General features: G+C 42.9%; 1 protein-coding gene across 1 annotated transcript in view; it reads right to left on the bottom strand.

Moving 5' to 3' along the window:
* Window positions 1–20,250, bottom strand: part of TYR (tyrosinase) — a 72,269-nt gene extending 52,019 nt beyond the window's left edge. Inside the window, exon 1 of the mRNA XM_087894581.1 lies at window positions 19,076–20,250. Within this exon, the coding sequence (XP_087750707.1) occupies window positions 19,076–19,894 (819 nt within the window). The 5' untranslated portion in view covers window positions 19,895–20,250. The remainder of the gene's footprint in view (window positions 1–19,075) is intronic.
* Between the last annotated feature and the right edge of the window lie 3,976 nt (window positions 20,251–24,226).

The raw sequence follows: 24,226 nt of genomic DNA, 5'->3' as shown, positions 1-24,226 counted from the left end.
AATAAATAAATAAATAAATAATAAAATATGGAAATTGCTGAGATTGTATCTTGTTGGCTTGAAGATTTGGCTTATTTTCTCCAGTTTAAGTTGTAATTTTGCAAAACAAACAAACAAACAAACCATTTGTGAGATACAATCAACAACTGGTTTACTTTTTATTAACTAAATAGAATGCCTCCATCTTTGCAATCAATATAATGTTGTATAATGTATACACAATGTAATGTGTGTGTCATGGTGTACACACATCAGTATGTAGAAAGATCATTTAACATGCTTGGTGGATTTGTAAAAAAGCCAGAAATATCTAGGTTCAAATATACATAATGATACAAAGAATTTTAAAAAATCAATATTCAACTGAAGCCAGCATTATTCTTGCTGGAATTATACATCAACTTACACAACCACAACTTTGTCCATTATTTATATTGCTAAACAAGACAGATGTTAAGCAGTGATGATATTCAGTTGGTTCTATCCGGTTCGGATGAACCAGTAGGGGCGACGGCGGGATGCCCCGCCCACCGATGTGGACATCATGACGCTCCATTTTTCCACATTTTTGAGGCTCTGCGCATGTGCAGAAGGCCTTGTGCATGTGTGGAAGATGGCGTATGAGAGTGGAGCGCTTCTCTCCTTGACTAGGTTCCACCCAATGCTTCTTGTCCTGCTCTCAGGGGCTTTGGAGAATAGCTTGACTCCCTCTTCTTTGGAGCAGCCCCTGAGATATTGGAACACTGCTGTCATGTCTCCCCTAGTCCTTCTTTTCATCAAACTAGACACGTTCTCTGTATTTGCCTTTTCTCTAGGGCTCTGAAGTTTAGAAATTTAGCCAATCATTATCAAGAGAATAGAATGTACTAGCTTATTAGACACAAAGCTTTCCTTATCTCAGCCTGAAAGCAGATGCCTTCTTATTTTTAGCTAAACAAATATCTCTTTATCTAAAGCTAAAACCTCTACGTTTTTCAATGCGTAAGATATATGACTTCTTTTGATGGGTAGGCTACGTGGTGTCTCTATTTGTTTCAAACATTTGATAGCACAAATGTTGTACCCAGATGATACATGGATTGATTAAAAAATGTACAGGAATACTAGAGGAATAATAGTAAAGTAAAAAAATGAAATTGGAAATGAAGACATATGTAAATAGAAATCGGGTCTGCTCGAATACCATCTCAGATTGAATTAAAAAAGGAAACAAGAAAGGAATGGAAAAGAGGGGAGGAGTAGAGCGGGGAAAGTAGGGGAGTTGGGAGGTGAGAAGAAGAGAAAAGAAGAATGGGAAAAGGAAAGGAAGAAGGAAGGGGAAAGAAGAGCAGGAGAGAGGCTAAGAAGGGGAGGAAGAAGAGAGGAGAGGGGAAAGAGGAAAGGAAGTAGGAAAGGAGAGGAGAGGAGGAATGAGGAAAGAAGAAAGAAAGGAGGAGAAAGAAGGGAAGGAAAAAAGAGCAGACCCGAACAAATAATTAATTAATTACCTAATGGAAGTTAAAGAAGAAGATGAACGAACAATGTATAAGGATGGATAAAACACTGCACATTTAAACATGTTGATGAAAAATAAAAATAGAAAACTTTTTTTTAAAAAAAATATTTTCTTTCTCTAAAATGGATACGGCCTATTCAGTTTTTAAACATATAAGGAACGTATTCGAGCACAGTAGCGTTGCTATTTACGATGAGCAGGGATAAAAGCCAAAAGGGTGTTCCATTGTCAATGTATCTAGAGCAGGGGTGTCAAACTCAAGGCCCAGGAGCCAAATCTGGCCCAGAGGAATACTTAGATCTGGCCCGCAGGGCCACCCTGGAAACAGCTCCATTTTCGGCTGCCATGTCCTCCTGCAACCCTCTGCCAGTAAAAATGGAGGTCGGGAGGTCCAACTGTTGTGTTTCATTTCTACCTTGGAGCAAATCAAGAGGTGGTGTTTTAATCCTTCTGACTTAGTCACATACAGGTAGACCTTGACTTATGACCACAATTGGGACCAGCATTTTTATTGCTGCCCTGTTTCTTCCAAAATAAGACATCCCCTGATAATAAGCCCAATCGGGCTTTTGAGCGCATGGCAATAAGGCCAAGCGCTTATTTCAGGGTTCAAAAAAATATAAGACAGGGTCTTATTTTCAGGGAAACACAGTAAGCAAAGTGGTTGTTAAGTGAGCCACACCTGATTTTACCATCTGTTTTGCCATGGTGGTTAAGGAAATCCAGATTCTCCCGTTGACTTTGTTTGTTGGAAGCCAGCTGGGAAGGTCACACATAGCAATCACCTGACCATAGGATGCCGCAACCTTCATAAATGGTAAGTTGCCAAGTGCACAAATGTTGATCATGTGCCTGTGGGGATGCTGCAATGGTCATAAGTGTAAGTCCTGTGGGTCCTGTGGTGCCATTGTAACTTTGAATCAGGGGTGAAATGCTACCGGTTCAGGCCGGTTCGCCCGAATCGGTAGTAAAAAAAGGTAAAAAAAAAAGTTCTGAAGATCAGCTGACTGACGCGCTATCATCGGAACTTTTCTTTTCTTTACTTTTAAAAGCATTTTTAAAATAAAAAATGCTTTAAAAATGTTTTTAAAAAGATTATGATGATTGCGTGCCACAGCTGTGATCGTCGGAACTTTTTTTTTTACCTTTTTAAAGCATTTTTTACTACCAGTTCTGGAGAAACTGCTAAGTCCTAAATAATTGTCACATGACCATCAAGCCACGCCCACAAAATAAGCCACGCCCACAGAACCGGTAGTAAAAAAAAATAGAACCCACCCCTGGTTTCAATATGCGTGCTTGTTTGTTTTCTCATTCTCTCCTGTCCTTTATGCACTGTGTCAATAAAGAAGAATTCTACCATCACTGTCAGAATTATTGCAAAGAAGTAAGTCAAAATCTGGCCTTTGCTTCATGTTGTTATGACAACGGTACTTTTTCCTGGCACATTTCAACATTCCAAAGGAACACCCACCTCCCTTTCGTTTCTAACCTTTCTATTAGTGTGTTTTCATACTTATCAATAAAGATTTCAAAAGTACAGAATACCAAACATATCCCACACAGCACTGATTGTCAGGCTACAAGTTTATACCGTGAGCTACAGTTCCAAAAGTCAATCATCGTTTAATGTTCAGCATTTCGATTCATCCTAATTAGAGAAAGCTGCTGCTCTTGAATAGTGAATTTTCGGGAGATCGCATTGAATAATGATTTTCGGATAGATTTATTCGGCACAGCCACTTCGTGAAAATGAAGTGCATAAGTGAGTTTAGACAAGGAAGTGGTGCAATCTCCACCCCAGGCCACCCCAACGATGCCCTTGAAGTGATGTCGTGGAGGCCGTGCAGGCCTGGATGGGGAGAAACAGGCTCCGACTCAACCCTTCCAAGACTGAGTGGCTGTGGCTTCCGGCGTCCCGATATAGCCAGCTGATGCCATCACTGGTTATTGGGGGCGAATCATTGGCCCCCACGGAGAGGGCTCGCAACTTGGGCATCCTCCTGGATGCACGGCTGTCTTTAGAAGAGCATATGATGGCCGTGGCCAGGGGGGCTTTTTATCAGGTCCGCCTGATACACCAGTTGCGTCCCTTTCTGGATCGGGACTCCCTACGCACGTCACTCAAGCACTCGTCACTTCCTGCCTGGACTACTGCAATGCTCTCTACATGAGGCTCCCCTTGGGGTGCATCCGGAGGCTCCAGCTGGTCCAGAATGCGGCCGCATGGGGGATTATGGGAGCGACGGGGCGCTCCCATGTAACACCTCTCCTGTGCGAGCTGCACTGGCTCCCCGTGGTCTTCCAGGTGCGCTTCAAGGTGTTGGTGACCACCTTTAAAGCGCTCCATGGCTTAGGGCCGGGGTATCTACGAGACCGCCTTCTGCCGCAAATAGCCTCCCACCGGCCAGTACGCTCGCACAGAGAGGGCCTCCTCAGGGTGCCGTCCGCCAGACAATGTCAGCTGGTGACCCCCAGGGGGAGAGCCTTCTCTGTGGCGGCACCCGCCCTCTGGAATGACCTTCCCCTAGTGATACGCATGATACCAGACCTCCGGACTTTTCGTCGGGCCCTGAAAACTCATTTATTTCACCTAGCTGGGCTGGCTTGATCCCATCCATTTCGGTTTTAATTTGAAATTGGTCTTAATTGGGTTGTTTTAAATTCTGGGCTGAAATTATTTAATTACCTTTTAAACTGTTTTTTAAATTTTGTATGCTCTGTTTTATCTTGGCTGTTCACCGCCCAGAGTCCTGTTGGAGAAGGGCGGTATACAAATCAAATCAAATCAAATCTATAAATAAATAAATAAATAAATAAATAAATAAATAAATAAATAAATAAATAAATCTCAAATGAAATACTCTCACAAAGCTAAGAAAGCCTCCTTGCCCAAAATCCCTGCTTTTTTTCCCCCACCACATTTTTATGCCTCTGAAACTTTATATATTAAGGAAGTAAGATCCACTCGGTCAAGACGAATTGTCAAGATGAATTGCTATTTTCCAGGGGCATGGAGGTGTGTGCTTGTGGGTTTGTGCATAAAAAACTCTACAATGAAAAACAGAAAGAGTCCAGTAGCACCTTCCCAATGCTAGTACAGGGTCAGCTGTTTATGTGAGTTGTCCCAAAGGTGCTTTTTTTAGGAGGCAACTGGATTTTCTTGCTTTTTCTTTTGAAGACGTTTTGCTTCTCATCTAAGAAGCTTCTTCAGCTCTGACAGGATGGTGGGGAATGGAAGGATTTATATTCCTTGCAGACAGCTGGTCATTTGCATCCTTTTAGAGAGCCATTGAGGTTTATGAGCCATGATGGCATAGTGGTTGGAGTGCAGTACTGCAGGCTACTTCTGCTGACTGCTGGCTGCCTGCAAGGCTCAAGGTTGACTCAGCCTTCCATCCTTCCGAGGTGGGTAAAATGAGGAGCCAAATTGTTGGTGGCAATAGGCTGACTCTGTAAACCGCTTAGAGAGGACTGTAAAGCACTGTGAAGCAGTATATAAGTCTGAGTGCTATTGGGAGGGAGGGAGGGAGGAGGGAAGGAAGGAAGGAAGGAAGGAAGGAAGGAAGGAAGGAAGGAAGGAAGGAAGGAAGGAAGGAAGGAAGGAAGGAAGGAAGGAAGGAAGTGTTTGATCCTGACTGGCTCAAGGTTGACTCAGCCTTCCATCCTTCTGAGGCTGGTAAAATGAGGACCCAGATTGTCAGGGGAGCAATATGCTGACTCTGTAAACTGCTTAGAGAGGGCAGTAAAGCACTGTGAAGTGGTATATACTGTAAGTCTAAGTGTTATTGCTATTGCTATCTGTGTCCTCAGGTCATCTGAGTAGTGCTAATGGTTCCTGTAGTCTGGAATTTTTTTCTCTGGAAATCCATTCCTACATTCCTACATAATAAGATGTATGTCTCTCTTAGCAACAGAAATTTTGGGCTCAATTGTGACCATAAATTGAGGACTACCTGTATATCCAAAAATGATACGTTTAATATTATTGAACAACAACATATCGCTATCTCAGTGATAATCTGAGTGATAATGCAACCAGCCATCATATCATCATCATCATCATCGTCCATCCTCATCCTCAATCATTGTTATCATCCTCATTATCAACCATTGCCTTCAACTTCTTTTTATATTTCTCCTCACTTACCCAGCCCTCATTCCTAGAAACTACAGAGCCATTGAGATGACTTTGAACACCATTCAGTCCTCACAACAGATTACATATTATTCACTATTTATCTACCGGTATTTGCGTGTCTTAAAATTTCTAACACAATTTTCCCATCTTCGATAAACTTTTTATCAATTTACACAAATTCATCTACTTGTTTCAGATTATTTCCCTTTATGTATGACTTTAATTCCCTCACTACAATTTTTCTGGTCCATGATAACTCCCTTGATGGGTACATTAATTTTCAGATACGTTCTCTTCATTGTACCATCTAATCCAGGGGTGAGTTCTACTTACCTTTACTACCGGTTTGCAATGGGATTGCGTGCACGATTGCGTGCTTTGCCCATGCACGCGCCTTCCTTCTGCACATGCGCAGATCACCGATGACCACATCAAGGGCGGTGGGTGGAGCCTCCTGCTAGTTTTACTACCGGTACTTGCGAAACGGTCTGAACCGGGAGAAACTCACCACTGATCTAATCTAATATTTCTCACAAATTATTCAGGACTTCAGACCTGCATATAAGTATACATCTGTCTTCATGTCCACAATCAATACTTCTCTACAACAATCCTCTAACAACAAGGATTATTTTTACATTAATCTAATAACAGAATTTGATTTATTTATTCTAATAAATTTATTAATTTATAACTTTCATCATTCACACCTTAGATTGTAATCATAATTTTTCATATGGCCTGATCACCACTAGATGGTGATAGATGAGGGATCCCTAGTGCTCTCTAAATTTTGCACAGTAGCACTGATGATGTTACTTAGTTGGGTAATGGAACGTCTGCAAGAAAATAACTAAGCTCAGAGATCACAAAGGACCCTTCATTTCAAACCTAAACTACAAATATTCTCCTTTATTGGGACCCATAGATTTTGAATTCTATCGTCATTATGGTTTTCATCAGTTCAGGTTTTTACAATTTTTTAAGTGTTTTGTTTAGCAATATAGAAAAGATGCCAGCCTTAGTCATATCAATGCCATTTGAAGAGATTCATTTGAAAAGAAATAAAAAAGAGCCGTGGTGGCGCAGCAGACTAAAGTGCTGTTAAGTAGCACTAGCTGCCTGCAATTACTGCAAGTACGAATCTCACTAAGCTCAAGGTTGACTCAGCCTTCCATCCTTTCGAGGTAGGTAAAATGAGGACCCGGATTGTGGGGGCAATAAGCTGACTTTGTATAAAAAAAAGAACACCACTTGGGGGGGCCGAAAGCCCTACTAAGCAGGTATATACAAAAGTATGAAGGCTATTGCTTAATGCATTGTATGCCGCCCTGAGTCTCTGGAGAAGGACGGCATATAAATCGAACCAATAAATAAATAAATAAATAAATAAATAAATAAATAAATAAATAAATAAATGAATGAATGAATGAATGAATGAATGAATGAATGAATGAATGAATGAATGAATGAATTCCCTGATAATGTTAAGGGCAATACTGTCAATCTCAACACATTTTAGCCAGTATGCCAAAATCAAGGTTTAATTAAACATGCTCATGCTATCTCTTGCAAGTCAGGATTTGCAATTTAGGGATTACCTTTCAAACCAACACAACAACATTTGAATCTCAGCAATTTGAGTATATGAAGCATCCCGACACAATTAATTTTGATTTATTAAGTGATGTAAACTATCAGTTAATAAATCAAAACTAATCAAACCCAATTCTCTTGAGCCTATTGGTATCGCTCTCTGGTTCATAGATGTGTAATTTTAACTATACAAAGGCAGGTTACTCAGAACGCATATTTGCTTTTAATATTTAGCACCCTTTGTAATTTTGCACATATTAAAGAAAAGTGAAGTAATTATTTTTCTCAACCCTAGTGATACCATACCAAGCCATACCATTAACATTCAGCTGTCTGCAATTATTGCAAGTTCGAATCTCCCCAGGCTCAAGGTTGACTCAGCCTTCCATCCTTTCTAAGGTAGGTAAATTGAGAACCCAGTTTGTGGGGGCAATAAGCTGACTTTGTATAAAATATACAAAAGTATGAAGGCTATTGCTTAACGCATTGTAAGCCGCCCTGAGTCTCCGGAGAAGGGCGGCATATAAATCTAATTTAAAAAATAATATGACACTTTAGGACAAAAATATTTCTAGAAGGATAATGCCAGGTAAAAGAAGGGTTAAAGGTAAAGGTAAAGGTTCCTCTTGCACATATGTGCTAGTCCTTCCCAACTCAACAGGGTCTCCTGCCTGAGTGGGAGGTTGGACCTATAAGGTCCCTTCTAACTCTGTTAATCTGACTCTAGGGGGCAGTGCTCATTTTCGTTTCAAAGCCCAAGAGCCAGCACTGTCCAAAGACATCTCCGTGGTCTTGTGGCCGGCATAACTAAATGCCAAAGGCGCACGGAACACTGTTACGTTCCCACCAAAGGTGGTCCCTATTTTTCTACTTGCATTTTTTACGTGCTTTCGAACTGCTAGGTTGGCAGAAGCTGGGACAAGTAACGGGAGCTCACCCCCTTACGTGGCACTAGGATTGAAACCGCTGAACTGCCGACCTTTCGATTTACAAGCTCAGCATCTTAGCCACTGAGCCACTACATCCCTTAGATATATAGATAGATATATAGTCGTTCCCTAGAGTCGGGAACGACTAGCACATATGTGCAAGGGGAACCTTTACCATATATATATATATGCATGTATTATGTATGTTTATATATATATATATATATATATATATATATATATATATATATATATATATATATATATATATATATATATATATATATATATATAAATTTATATTAAAAAAGCTGAATAAGTGTTCTCTTTGCCCAAATTTTATTGCTCTTTCTCTTTTTTTTCCCGTGTCCAAAAAAAAATAAAATAAAAAATCAGCAGAAAATCTTCTCACTGCAATTCCTCATTTTGCCTGCAAATTTCAGAGATTGAAATTTCACAGTCTGGGGTAGTAGTTTTGAGATTTCTCTATTTTTATATACACCCTTTAGACTCTGAAATCCTTCAAGCAGACCCTTCCTCCCCACCCCCCAAGTCCTAACTGGAAAACTCACCTGTCACTGGAGCGCATTACAATCAACATTTACCTTGAGGGAAAATGGAACGGTGGTGGTGGTGAGGATTGAGTAAATGGCTTTTTTTATAGCTTTGATGTCAAGAGCGGCTACCTTTTAAGCCTGCTGAACGTGTGGAAAATGTGGCTTGCAAATTTGTTTAGCGAAGGACTAACTACAGTTGGCTGAGGAAGACTTTTAAAGGTTTGGGTGGGTTGGGGGAAGCGAAGTCAGTATTTCACCCAAGCGTTCACAGTTATTGCAGTTTCCATGGCAACAGCCTCCCGAGAATAAAGTATGGCCTCTTTTCTTTAGAATAAAGGATATCTGAGTTAGAAATAGAAACTTCACAGATTTCCCTTTCCCCTCTTCTCTCCCTGACTCTTGAGGGTTTTCTGACTTTCTCTCGAGTTTTATTTTGACGGGTGACTTAGGGTTGCCCCTGTGAAATCCTCACACTTTGCCTCTGCCCTTGCAAAAGAACGAGCTTTTTTTTAAAAAAAACAATACTTTTTATGCACTTGCCAATGTGACGCCCTGAAAAAATAACCCTCCATTCTCTCTTTTTATTCTTCTTCATTTCTGGGTTTTGGGCTATGCCTGACAGAGTTCCAGCATGCCGTGCAGTGAAACTGGGGTTGTTTTGACACCAAAAATGAGCCTCTGGTGATTCCAAGAAGTTGTTGTGGTCCGCCAGCAGCCTGTGGACCTGGCAGCGGAGTCGGACAGTGAGGAGGCTGAGGAGGAACATGGGCTATGTTCGGGTCCGAACTTTTCCCAGGCTGGAGTCTGGGAAAGGTTCGGACGAGGGCTCTGCATCAGAGGCAGAGATGGGATCAGGGCCATCTGGGAGTGATGCACAGACTCCGGAGCCTCCAGAGTCAGACAGCAGAGAGGCAGAGGAACAGGAGAAACCTGTTACCAGTGTGCGCATGCGCAGAACTGCCAGAAGGCACGAACAGTTAAAACAAAAGGGACGACTCGGGAGTAAGGCCCGAGATGATTGGCTCCTCCCGTAAGACTTAAAAGAGGAGCGAAGGCACGTGGGCCCTTTGCAGGAAAGCAACGTTGTTAATTCTGTTCCCAGTCGGCATCTCTTTTTGATTCTGGACTCCATGTGGCTTTGCCAAGTAGCTCTTTGGCAGCATGTCAAGGGAGATAAAGGTTGGTGATTATCCCAAAGGACTTCTCCCAAAGGACTTTTTGCAACTAATTGGGACTCAGCTGTGAATGAACGTAATTCACAGTTGTTGCAATAAAAGAGGTTTTTGGGATTACTCGTGTGTTTTAATGTCTCAGGAAGCCTAGGTCATAACAGAATTCTGTCTGAATGTTGAGTTGTTCCAAGGTGAGAGAGTGTGCAAATTATTTTGGGGCATAATATGACCAGCTTTGACAGGAGATGAAGGAGGCACCGATAAAGGAGAATATTTGTAGCTCAGGGTTTTTTTTAATTTTTTTTATTATTATTATTTATTTTTATATGCCGCCCTTCTCCGGAGACTCAGGGCGGCTTACAATGCGCTAAGCAATAGCCTTCATACTTTTGTATATTTTATACAAAGTCAGCTTATTGCCCCCACAAACTGGGTCCTCATTTTACCCACCTTAGAAAGGATGGAAGGCTGAGTCGACCTTGAGCCTTGGAGAGATTCGAACCAGCAGTAATTGCAGGCAGCTGGATGTTTAATGCTGCCTTAGTAGGAGGCATTAGCCTCCTACGCCACTCAGGCTCCTTCAGTTTAACTGAAGGGGTCCTTGGGGCTCTCTGAACTTGCTTGTTTTCTTGCAGACGTTTCATCACCTGACTAGGTAACATCATCAGTGCTAGTAAGGAGTGGGCTTTGCTCTCAGTTTATATCCTTGTGCAGTGATGGCTAACCTTTTCTAGACTGAGTGCCCAAAGCGCGCCCGAACCCCCAAAATGCAATGCACTTGTGGCCCCCGCACCTGCCCCCTGTCCCCCCACATGTGTGCACCCCCTGCACACGCCCTGCCCCCGCACATGCGTGGCAGAGACCCGAAGACCAGCTGGCTGGTGGGAGGCACGCGCGCATGCGTGGCAGAACTTGAACTGGGGCGACGGCTCATGTGCCCACAGAGAGGGCACTGAGTGCCACTCCAGCACGCGTGCCATAGGTTCGCCATCACGGTCCTAGTGGCTTGCCCTGTCAGTGTTGGTAGAAGTGATCTTACAGGTTCTTTGGTTGGGCTGTTTACTGTTAGGCTGTTTAGCTGTTGCGTGATTGGGGTATGGCTTATTTCTCGATTGTTGGTCTGGTGTTAATCTTGGTGTTAATCTCTGCTCACCTGGGTACTGATTGCTGGTGTGGGGGGGCAGTGTTTGACAGGTACACTGACAGGGCAAGCCACTACAACAGAGATCTTCAAACTTGGCAGCTTTAAGAGTTGTGGACTTCAACTCTGGGAGTCGAAGTCCACAAGTCTTAAAGCTGCCAAGTTTGGGGACCCCTGCACTAGAATATAAACTGAGATCAAATTCCACTCCCTACCAGCGCTGATGATGTTACCTAGTTGGGTCATGAAATGTCTGCAAGAAAACAATTAATTTAATTTAATTTAATTTAATTTAATTTAATTTAATTTAATTTAATTTAATTTAATTTAATTTAATTTAATTTAATTTAATTTAATTTAATTTAATTTAATTTAATTTAATTTAATTTAATTTAATTTATTTTAATTTAATTTAATTTATATGCCGCCCCTTTCCGAAGACTCAGGGTGGCTATGAACAGCCAAGTTCAGAGAACACCAAGGACCCCTTCATTTCAACCCAGAGCCACATATATTTTCCTTTATTGATATTATCACTAATGATCTAAGCAGGTGTTTATGAGAACTTAAAGAAGCCATTAGACATTTTTTTTTTGCTTTGGGATCCTTGGTAGCTTCTGAGCTTAATGTGTCATTTGAGCCCACATTATTTAATCTATTTTTAATAGTTTTTAACTTTTGTATGTTCTTTGTATTTTTATCTTGGCTGTTCACCGCCCTGAGTCCTCCGGGAGTAGGGCGGTATACAAATATGATAAAATAAAATAAATAAATAAAAATAAACCGTAACTGGGTAACGTCATCCATCTTAGTACGGAGGGCCGTTTGCTGTCTGTTTATATTCTGGTGACTTGCCTGTCTGGGTGGATGGGGGCAGTCTTAGAAATTCTTTGGTTGGGCTGTTGGCTTCTTTGGCAGTTTCTTGATTGGGGTATTGTTTACTTGATTGCTGGTCTGATGTTAATCTTGGAATTAATCCAGGCTCATCTGGGTGTTGAATGCGAGTGGAGTGGTGGTTGGGACTTTTTGTTCCTTTTCTGGCTGGATGATTGTCTCTTTTGCATAGTCTATAGAAGTTGTTAATGTCCTATGTGTCTATTGATGTCTGGTTTGTCAGAGTGCCAGGCTTCTAGAAATTCCCTTTTAACCATTTTTGGACTTGGCTTGGTTTAGCATGGTCCCATTTTCCCAACTTGTGAAATTAAAGAATTTCCGTCATGCCTTCTGACGGCCAGTTGATGTTCGTGGATGGGTTCTGCCAGTCTTCTGAATTTAAGAAGCTCCTTGGAGGAGAAGCGAAACATTGAGGAAACACAAAGAAAACCCAGCTACCTCTTGGAAAAAAAGCACTTATGGAACTCTACCGTTTTCAGAGATCCCAGATGACCTAGAGCCGTGATGGCGAACCTATGCAACATGTGTCAGAGATGACATGCAGCACCCTCTCTGTGGGCATGTGAGCCGTCACCCCAGTTCAGCTCTGCTGCACACGTGTTCACGCCTCCCACCGGCCAGCTGGTTTTCGGGTCTCTGTCGTGCATGCGTGGGGGCCATGGCACATGTTGGGGACTGCATGTACATGTGTGCTGTGGCAGGGCGCATGTGGGAGGCCACGTGCACATGCACAGGGGGGCAAATCTGGGGGCCATGCACACATGCATGGGGGGCAGGGCAGGGGTGAGTTCTAAAATTTTTTACTATCGGTTCTGTGGCGTGGCTTATTTTGTGGGTGTGGCTTGATGGTCATGTGACAATTCTTTAGGATTTAGCAGAGGTACTGGTCTACCAGGCTTTTAACTGCTTGCAGAGCTGTACCGGTCTACTCATTTGTTTTTGGAGGCATCGGTCTACCCATTTGTTTTTGGAGGCACCGGTCTACCCATTTATTTTTGGAGGCACCGGTCTACCCATTTGTTTTTGGAGGCACTGGTCTACTCATTGGTTTTTGGAGGCACCGGTCTACTCATTGGTTTTTGGAGGCACCAGTCTACTCATTGGTTTTTGGAGGCACCGGTCTACACATGTGTTTTTGGAGGCACCGGTCTACCACCACACTGCCTTTTAACACTGATCAGCTGTAGGGCGGCCCTTTGAAGCCCCGCGGCAAGAGTTTAAACAGTTTTTTTCCTTCTAGCCGATCAGCTGGGACTTGGGAGGCAGCCATAGATTGGGGGAGTGGCCAAATAAAAGGTAAGAATAACACGGGGTGGGTGGAGGTGGGCGGGAGGGCCCAACTCCCGAACAAAGAGAACTGGTTCGGTGACGTCATATCATCACCGCTACTGGCTCGGCCGAACAGGCCCGAACCGGGAGGAACCCACCACTGGGGCAGGGCACGTGCATGGAGACCGTGTGCACATTGCATTTGGGGGGTTCATGTGTGCACACATGCATGCTTTGGACATTTGGTCCGGAAAAGGTTAGCCATCACTGACCTAGAGAGGTTTAAGATAAACTGACTGGTCAAACTGACTTTGCTGCAGTGTTAATATTTCCAGTGTTTTGGCTGTTTGATCTACGGTGCTTGCATCCCGATCGCCCTTTTTAAAAAACAAAATAGTGCACTGCATTTCCAATGGGTTGTAAGTCATCATAAGCACTATGGCTGGAAGACAGAATATCCCTTGGGATGTCAGCTAAAAGCATTTCAAATGGCAAGACTCATCAATATTTCTGAGCTTGAGACTTCAGGGAGCTATTGCCAGTGAGAATATACACAACACAGGACTGGCATAAGTCATCTTCATTTCACACGTTATGATCGTAGCAATATGCAAGATAAGCCTAGATCTTCATAGCTTTCTAGCATAAAAGTACTGCATTTTTTGGAGTTTAAGATGCTCTGGACTATAAGACGCAGCTACCTTTTTTGGGGAGGAAAAAAAGAAAAAAAAATCTGCCTCTGCTTCCCAGCAATTTGCCTCCTTGCAGCAAACAGCAAACAGCCTGTTTCAGTTTCATTTTCAGCACAGTCTGCTTAGCACAAGAAAAAAAAAATCTGCCTCCCAGCAATTTGCCTCCTTGCAGCAAACAGCATGTTTCAGTTTCAACACAGCCTGATTAGCAAAGAAAAAAACTCTGCCTCTGCCTCCTAGCAATTTGCCTCCTTGCAGCAAACAGCAGCGGCCGAAAATGGGGCATGCGGAGGCAGCAATAGGCAATGGCATTCCCTGAAGCCTGAAACAGCTGATGGTCGGGAGGCCGATCCAATCGACAATCAGCTGCTTGTGCTAATGAGGCTGTGCTGAAGCTGAAAATGAAACGGGCTGTTTGCTGTTTGCTGCAAGGAGGCAAATTGGTGGGAGGCAAAGGCCAAAGAGTGAGGGCCGGCGGGTGGGCAGGGCTACATTTGGTGTATAAGATGCACCCAAATTTTTACCCTCTTTTAGGGGGGGAAAAAGTGTGTCTTATACTCCGAAAAAGTATAAGGGTTCCACCCATTGCTTGTTACTTTGCTTTCTGGTGCTTTGGAGAATAGGTTTTCCCCCTCTTCTTTGTGGCAGCCCCTCAGATATTGGAACGTTGCTATCATGTCACCCCAGTCCTTCTTTTTATTAAACTGGGTTTACCCAATTCCTGCAACTGGGATGAGTTTCTAGTTCTCTGGTCACCACTTTTGTCCTTCACTGCAACAGTTCCAACTTCTCTGAAACTTTTTTAAGGCATTGAGCCCAGAATTGGAGACAGTATGGGGTTGAACCAAAGCATACTTCTTATCAGATGCCATTTTCACTTGCTTGACAGTCCTAGAATCCATAAATCTCATTGCTAATTTCATATCAGGAATGTTCTGCATTAGTGAATTGTATAGATTTTCAACTCCTGCATACAGGTGGTTGTCGACTTAGAACTGTAATGAACCCCAAAATTTCTGTTGCTAAGAGAGACAATTGTTAAATGGGTTTTGCCGCATTTACAGCCATTCAGGCCATAGTTGTTAAGGGAATCACTGCAGTTGAAACTGTTCTGACCCAGCTCCCCAAACACAACAAACCCTCTGAAGCAGTGGTGAAATCTGAACCGGTTTGCTGGCTGTGCATGGGCACTGCGCACCAAATGAGCACTGCATGCACAAGCGCAGTGCACACAAAATGTGCGCTCTGCACGCACACATGTGCAGTACGCGCCAAAAGGAGGCTTGGGAATGTAAGTAGGACAGTGAGGGGGGAATCAGCTGTTGTGCACGATTTAGCTTTGCTAGAAAGCAGGATTTCCTGTTTTCTAGCAAAGCTAAACTGCGCGGCACAGCTGATCATCGGAAATTAGGAGAAACCGGTAGCTTTTTTTTTACTGCCGGTTTGCCCGAACTGGTAGTTTTTATCACTACCGGTTTGCCCAAACCGGAGCGAACAAGTAGCATTTCACCCCTGCTCTGAAGTTAACTCAAAGATTCCTTTATTAGGGGTGTCAGCAGGCCTGGCAAAAAGTTTCTCTCTCACCACAGGTTAACTAATCCATCCAGCAGGGAGATGAATAGTTGTCTGCCACATCTATTCATCTCCGTCCCCTGCCTTTTATCCCCAGAGCTAGGGTAGGGCTTCACTAGCAGCGGTGGCTCTTCCATCCCAAGGATCAGCCCACAGATTTCCACTGCTCTCCTCTCCTCTGCCTTCTGCACATCCGCATGTCAGGCACTGGACCCAGCTGTTCCTCCTCTTCCTAATCAGCCACTTCCAGACCTGGGGGCTGTTGACTCTCCATCTGAGGGTTAACGGATGGCCCAGGCTCCGCCTCTGTCTCTCTCTCTGCCAGCTCCATTCCCTCTTCCCCCTCGGAGCTCCCAGGTTGTCTTGATGTTGACCCACTCCGTCTCCCCAACTGATTTGGCTGCAGGAGGGGCTGGCGGCCAACAGGCCACAAAAGTTAAGTTAATAACACTGTTGTTAAGGGAACCTGGCTTCCCCATTGTTTTTGCTTCTCAAAAGGTCACAAAAGTGGAATCACATGACTCCGGGACACTGCAACAGTCATAAATACAAACCAGTGCCAAGTGTCTGAATTTTAATCACATGACCACAGAAATAATGCAATGGACATAAGTGTAAAAAATACTCCTAAATCACTTTTTTTTTCAACTTTGAACAGTCGCTAAATGAATGATTGTAAATCTTGGATTACATATATATCATGCAAAATTCTTCCTTTCCCTCCTAAGTTTCATAATTACATTTGACATTATTTTTATTATTTTTTTAATTTTGATTTATATGCCGCCCTTCTCCGGAGATTCAGGGCGGCTTACAATGCGTTAAGCAATAGCTGTTAGTTGTTGCAAGAAATGTAGCTTCCAACAGCTGGGATATTAAATGGATATATAGCTTACTATCTAAATGCTGTAGCAGGGGAAGGTAGAGGCAGACCTAAAGGTGGAATAGGTATATTGTTAATTAGGAGCCTGAATATAAAGGTAAAGGTAAAGGTTTACTTCTCACATATGTGCTAGTCATTCCCGACTCAAGGGAGCAGTGCTCATTTCCATTTCAAAGCTGAAGAGCCAGCATTATCCGAAGACATCTCCATGGTCATGTGGCCGGCATGACTAAATAGCAAAGGCACATGGAACACTGTTACCTTCCCACTAAAGGTGATCCCTATTTTTCTACTTGCATTTTTTACGTGCTTTCGAACTGCTAGGTTGGCAGAAGCTGGGACAAGTAACGGGAGCTCACCCCATTACGTGGCACTAGGGATTCGAACCACTGAACTGCTGATCTTTCAATTGACAATGAGCCTTTCTTAGCCACTGAGCCACCATGGCCGGAATATAATAACCCCCAAATTTAAATACTATGCCATGTCAGTAAAGATTCAATCAAGACCCTGTACTCTAATAATAGTCAATGTATATTTTCCAACTGAGGAGAAAACATCAGCTCAGGAGCTTATGGAACAATTTTTAATGTTGCTTGAATACAGGCAGTCCTTGACTTACAACAGTTTGTTTACTGGCCACCTTCGAGACTGACTTCTGCCACCAGTAGCCTCCCACCGGCTAGTCCGCTCCCACAGAGAGGGGCTCCTCAGGGTGCCATCGGCCAAGTTATGTCGGCTGGTGACACCCAGGGGGAGGGCCTTCTCTGTGGGAGCCCCTACCCTGTGGAATGAACTGCCCCCGGAAATACACAAAATCTCTGACCTCCGTGTGTTTCACTGTGCCTTCAAGACCCTGCTGTTCCGCCAGGCCGGGCTATCAATGTAAATGATTTTAAATTGGGTGTTTTAAATTTTTGGGTTTTAATTTGGGCCGAAATTATTTAATAATTTTAACTATTTTTTAATTGATGTTTGTATATTTTTTTTGTGTTTTTAATAGGCTGTACACCACCCTGAGTCCTTCAGGAGAAGGGTGGTATAGAAATAAAATTATTATTATTATTATTATTATTATTATTATTATTATTATTATTATTATTATTAAAGTTCAATACCACTGAAAAAAGCAATTTATCACCAATCTTCACACAACTGTTGCAGCTCCCCCATGGTCACGTGATCAAAATTCATTTGGCAACTGACTCATATTTATGACGGTGGCAGTGTCCCGGGGTCCTGTGTTCACCTTTTGTGACTTTCTAACAAGCAAAGTCAATAGGGAAGCCAAATTCACTTAACAACCGGGTTACTAGCTTAACAGCTGCAGTGATCCACATAACAGGTGAGTCAAGAAAGGTTGTAAAATGGGGCAAAACTCGCTTAACAAATGTCTCACTTAGAAAGAGAAATTTTGGGCTCAGCTGGGCTTGTAAGTTGAGGACTACCTGTAATTTATTTATTGCATAAGCTAAAGAAATAGGTAATAGGAAAGATGAGAAGGATAATAATAAATTATAGATGATAGACAGACAGACAGACAGATAGATAGATAGATGATAGATAGTTTAATAGATAGATAGATGATAGATGATAGACAGACACAGACACAGAGAGAGATGATAGAGAGAGAGAGAAGATAGAGAGATGGTAGATAGATAGATAGATAGATAGATAGATAGATAGATAGATAGATAGATGATAGAGATGATAGAGAGATAGATAGAAGATAGAGAGATAGAAGATAGAAAGATGATAGAGATAGGTAGAGAGATGATAGATAGATAGGTAGTTAGATGAGAGATAGATGATATATATATAGAGAGAGATGATAGAGAGATAGATAGAAGATAGAGAGATGATAGATAGATGATAGATAGATAAGAGAGAGAGATGATAGATAGATAGAAGATAGAGAGAGAGAGAAAGAGAGAAGATAGAGAGATGATAGAGATAGATAGATAGATAGATAGATAGATAGATGATAGATAGATGGATAGATAGATAGATAGATAGATAGATAGATAGATAGATAGATAGATGATAGATATAGATAGATGACAGAGAGATGATAGAGAGATAGATAGAAGATAGATAGATAGAAGATAGATAGATAGATAGAAGATAGATAGATAGATGATAGAGATGATAGATAGATAGAAGATAGATAGAAGATAGAGAGATGATAGAGATAGATGATAGATATATATATATAGAGAGAGAGATGATAGAGAGAGATAGAAGATAGATGATTGATAGATAGATGACAGATAGATGATAGATGATAGAGATAGATGGAAGATAGAAAGATAGAGAGAAGATAGATACTGTAGATGATAGATGATAGAGAGATAGACAGAAGATAGAGAGATAGATAGAAGATAGAGAGATGATAGAGAGATAGAGCAAGAGAGAGAGATGATAGAGAGATGATAGATAGATAGATGATAGAGAGATGAGATAGATAGATAGATGAGAGAGAGATGAGAGAGAGATAGAAGATAGATAGATAGATGAGAGAGAGATGAGAGTTGATAGAGAGATAGACAGAAGATAGATTGAAGATAGAGAGATGATAGAGAGATAGAGAGAAAGAGAGATGATAGAGAGATAGATGCTAGATAGATAGATGTGTGTGTGTGTGTGTGTGTGTGTGTGTGTGTGTGTGTGTGCGCGCGTATGTATGTGGAAGCCAAATTCCTCTCCCTTCTCCCCACCTCATGCCTGTACATACTTGCCATGAGGAGAAGAAGGACCCAGGGTTCAATAGGTTTGGTTGACTGGGATGTCTGCCTCCCATGTACTCATCCGTACAGATGTCGCAGCCTTCAGCATCTCTCCAGTCCCAGTAAGGTATGGTGAAATCTTCATTCCCAGTAAGCTTCTGGATCTCACGTTCCCACAGGAGCAAAAACAGCCGATGCCAAGGAAGGAAACCCGGAGCTTCGTGAGCAAAGTCAATATCCCTCCAGACGTTGGCGCCTCCGAGAAGCGTGTCTCGAGACGCATAATAGTGCATCCAGACGAAAAGGTCATAGACGCTGGTGTCTCGGAACATCGGGGTGGTGCCGTTGTTCATTTGGGCATACGTTCCGGCGGCAATGACGAAATCCCGGCTGGTGGTATATTTCGCCAAATTGAGATAGGCAAGGAACTGGTAGCTTTCTCCGGCGTTGAGCTTGAAGATGTCTTTCCTGACCTGCAGTTTTCTTTCCGTGCAGTTGGGTCCTCCAAAGTTGAATTTGCAATCGCCACAGTTGTATCCCATAAAGTTGCCTGAGCACCTGCAAGTCCTGTTGTAAAACACCGCCGGCCAGTCCTCTCGGTCATCCACTCCAGAGAAAGGGAACTGAGGACCGAGAGGAGCAACCGAAAGGAGACTCCCTCTACAAGAACCCCTGCCTGAAAGCTCTCCACAAGGAGAACCATCTCCGGGCCACGTTGGACAACATTCCTTCCTCAGCAAGTTGTCTGAGTTAGCACACGCCCGAGGGAACTGGCTGGACCCAAGGGGAAGGATCCCCAAAATTATGCTTATGGAAAAAAGAGGCATTGTTTTTGAGAGACACACAAAAATCTAAGTGGCCTGGCTGGTTAACTCCCGGCAAGCAAAGATTTTATCCGTCTCACTGGCTGAGAAATTCTTCTTGCATATTTCTTCCTGCTACTTCATTCGCTTCCTCCTCTTGACCCATGCACGCACACTTCGGTAATCTGATTATCACATGCTCTGGGCTTCATCCAAGAAACATTCCCCCACTTTCTACTCCAGTTATACACAGACTTTTTTGAACCTCGTCTTCTGCCTAGCACATGACTTCTGACAGGCTGGATTGTAGTGCTTTCTCACACCGAGCTACTCAGATTACTAGGTTCCTGGGCAGATGGATGAGGGAGGAACAATGAAGTGATGGTGGATGGGGTGAGGTGGAAATACTCAACTTTGCAAGTCAAGTCAAGTCTTGAGCAAAAGATAGAGATAAAAGTTTCCCTGTCCGTCATGTCTGACTCTAGGGTAGAGGTGTCAAACTCATGGCCTGCGGGCTGGGGCCGGCCTGTGGGGTGCTTAGATCTGGCCCGTGGGACTTCCCTGGAAACAGTGAAGGACCGATCTGCAGTGTCTCTGTGCAGCCCTCCCGAGCTCTGTTTTTGGCCATGATGGCCTCCTTCAATCCTCGGCCAGCGAAAATGGAGCTCGGGGAGGCCATGTGCAGCCTCCCAGGGTTTACGTTTTCACTGGTAGAGGGCTGCAGGAGGCTGTCATGGCTGAAAACGAAGCCTCGACGAGTGACGTCGAGCTGGCCACACCCGACCTGGCCATGCCCACCCCCAGCCTCCCATGTTCAAACACAACCTTGATGTGGCCCTCAATGAAATCGAGTTTGACACCCCTGCTCTAGGGCATAGTGTTCATCTCCATTTCTTGGTCGAGGAATCAGCAAATTGTCCAAAGACAATTTCCGTGGTCAGGTGACCAGCATGACTGTATCCAAAGGTGCATGGAACGCTGTTACCTTCCCACCGAAGTGGTACCTATTTATCTACTCGCTGTCAAGCTTCAAAAGGCGCTTTTGCTGCTGCAACTATTATCGCTTCTCAGCTTGCCAAAGAACTATGGGGGGAGGGAAGGGGGAGATGGAATGGAGGTTCCAGACATCAAGAAAACAGCTGCACTTTGGCAGGTGTTTACCAGTGCCAAAAGTCTTTCCCATAACAATACCATGAGAACCAGGAGTGATATTCACTTATCTTCGCTACCGGTTCGCAAATGTGAGTGCACGCGCGCTCGATTTGCTCGTATGCGCCACCTCCGTGCATGCACAGGGCCTTCCGTGCATGCGCAGAGTGACAAAAACGTGATGTGATGACATCTGAGCGGGTGGGTGGAGCCTCCCGCAGCCGCCGCTCCCTGTTCACGGGAACCAGATAAAACTGGCTGAATACCACCACTGCATGAGACTCCATTGGACAATGTGACCTGGTCTAAAAGGGGGAGGGAGAACCTAAAACTTTAACTACGTGGGTTTGCGCGGGAATTAGCTAGATCGGGTTTTGCCCTCACCTTTGCCGAAGTGATGTATTCATTAAAGTTTTGCATGAAGAGATTGGATTGTCTCAGCCCTGCTTGCTTTGGTTGGGTTCGTCAGTCAGAACCTTGACACTCGCATTTGCCTGCTTTCGAACTGCTAGGTGGGCAGGAGCTGGAGCAAGTAACAGGAGCTCACCCCATCATGTGGAGCTTGGGTCTTGAACCTCGGCTGTCAGCTTTCCAGCCCGGGTCTCTCTCAGTCTTTTAACTGCTGGGGCCATCACGCAAAATCTTGAGCAAAATCTCAGAAATCAAAAAGAAGTTTTTAATTTCTTAAATTAAATTAAATTTAGATTTAATTTAAATCTAAATGATTTAAAATCATTTAGATTTCCTTTCAAAGAAAGAGACGGTCCTATTGCATGTTTTTAAGCAGAAAGACATTTGTACCAAACCTTCCTGGACACACAAAGGCCAAATAGCAGTACAGGCAGTCATGCTCGTTCTTTGCATTTCCATTTAACAGAATAAGAGAGTTGGAAGGGACCTTGGAGGTCTTCTAGTCCAACCCCACGCTCAAGCAGGAAATTCTATACCATTTCAGACAAATGGCTGTCAAAATCTCTCCTTTAAAAACTTCCAGTTTTCGAGCATTCACAATTTTCGGAGGCAAGTCGTTCCACTGATTAATTGTTCTCACTGTCAGGAAATTTCTCTTTATTTCTAGATCGGTATAAGTGATGATAAGAGAAGAATAGGAGCCTTGGTAGTACAGTGGTCTAAAGCACCCTGTTATTAACACAGCTGCCTGCAATTACTGCAGATTCGAATCTCCCCAGGCTCAAGGTTGACTCAGCCTTCCATCCTTTCTAAGGTAGGTAAATTGAGGACCCAGTTTGTGGGGGCAATAAGCTGACTTTGTATACATATACAAAAGTATGAAGGCTATTGCTTAGCGCATTGTAAGCTGCCCTGAGTCTCTGGAGAAGGGCAGCATATAAATTAAATTTTAAAAAAAAAGTTTCAATGACACAATGCTCAACAATGACTAAAAAGGTAAGTTGGCAATGTGAGAAATGTGCAGGCACATTGGAGCATGATGGATCAAGCTCAATTTCTCCTCCCAGGGGGAGTGACTAACCCAGGGTCCTTGTGGGTGGGAGCAGTGGTGAAATTCAAATTTGTTTACTACTGGTTCTGTGGGCGTGGCTTGGTGGGCGGGCTTACAATGCGTTAAGCAATAGCCTTCATACTTTTGTATATTTTATACAAAGTCAGTTTATTGCCCCCACAAACCGGGTCCTCATTTTAATTGCAGGCAGCTGGATGTTAAATGCTGCCTTAGTAGGAGGCATTAGCCTCCTACGCCACTCAAGCTATTGCAAAATCTCCATTCCTTCCCCATTCCAGGGGAAGGATACTGCAAAATCTCCATTCCCTCCCCACTCCTGGGGAAAGGATATTGCAAAATCTCCATTCCCTCCCCACTCCAGGGGAAGGATACTGCAAAATCTCCATTCCCTTCCCACTCCAGGGGAAGGATGCTGCAAAATCTCCATTCCCTCCCCACTCCAGGGAAAGGACTTCAAGAAAAGTCATAAAATGGGACAAAAAAAATCACTTAACAACTGTCTTACTTAATAACAGAAATTTTGGGCCAAATTGTGATCGTAAATCGAGGACTGTACTGCTCTAACTGAAGGGCTAATCCAGTTCAGGCTGAGTTTAAAGCTGTAAGGAAGGAGAGAAGAATAGGACTGATTATCCAATAGGGAGAGAGGGCATCCCCTCTTGACCTTATAAACATGCCCCATCTTGTGCTGCATTTGTTTGTCATGTGTTTACAGAAATAACCACTGCAAATAGAAAAGCTATCGTTATTTAGGTGCTCTGCTCTGAATTTTTTTTTAAAAAAAGAGGATTTCAGTGTACTCCTTGGCCTGATCCCAGTTTCTTCTGCTACTGAAACAGAGGAACCATATTGCTAATTTGAACTACTTATTTCTAAATTTGCAACCCTCGATGTAAAACAGAACATGCATGGAAGCATCACACAAAATCTCTCTCTCTCTCTCTCTCTTTCTCACACACACACACACACACACACACACACACACAAACACACACACTATTTCTCCTCTCTCTTTCTCTCTTTCTCTCTCTCTCACTCTCTCTCTCTCTATCATTTCTCTATCATCTCTCTCTATATATCTTATGCTATTTCTCTCTCTCTCTATCTCTCTATCTCTTACACACACTATTTCTCTCTCTCAGTCTCTCTCTCTCTTTCTCTCTCTTACATTATTTCTCTGTCTCTATCTCTCACACACTATTTCTCTCTCACACATACATATACAATTTCTTTCTCTCTCTCTCTCTATATATATATATTATGCTATTTCTCTCTCTATATATCTCTCTCTCTCTCTTACACACACTATTTCTCTCTCACATGCACACACACACTATTTCTCTCTCTCAGTCTCTCTCTTTCTCTCTCTTACATTATTTCTCTGTCTCTATCTCTCACACACTATTTCTCTCTCACACATACATATACAATTTCTTTCTTTCTTTCTTTCTTTCTCTCTCTCTCTCTCTCTCTCTCTCTCTATCTTATGCTATTTCTCTCTCTCTCTATCTATCTCTATCTCTTACACACACTATTTCTCTCTCACATGCACACACACACTATTTCTTTCTCTCAATCTCTCTCTCTCTTTCTCTCTCTTACATTATTTCTCTGTCTCTATCTCTCACACACACTATTTCTCACACACACACATACAATTTCTTTCTTTCTATCTATCTATCTATCTATCTATCTATCTATCTATCTATCTATCTATCTATCTA

This window comes from Pantherophis guttatus, chromosome 5, assembly GCF_059756535.1.
Source record: "Pantherophis guttatus breed Tessera chromosome 5, ASM5975653v1, whole genome shotgun sequence".
Taxonomy (NCBI): Eukaryota; Metazoa; Chordata; class Lepidosauria; order Squamata; family Colubridae; genus Pantherophis; species Pantherophis guttatus.
This window is presented reverse-complemented; position numbering and strand designations above follow the sequence as displayed.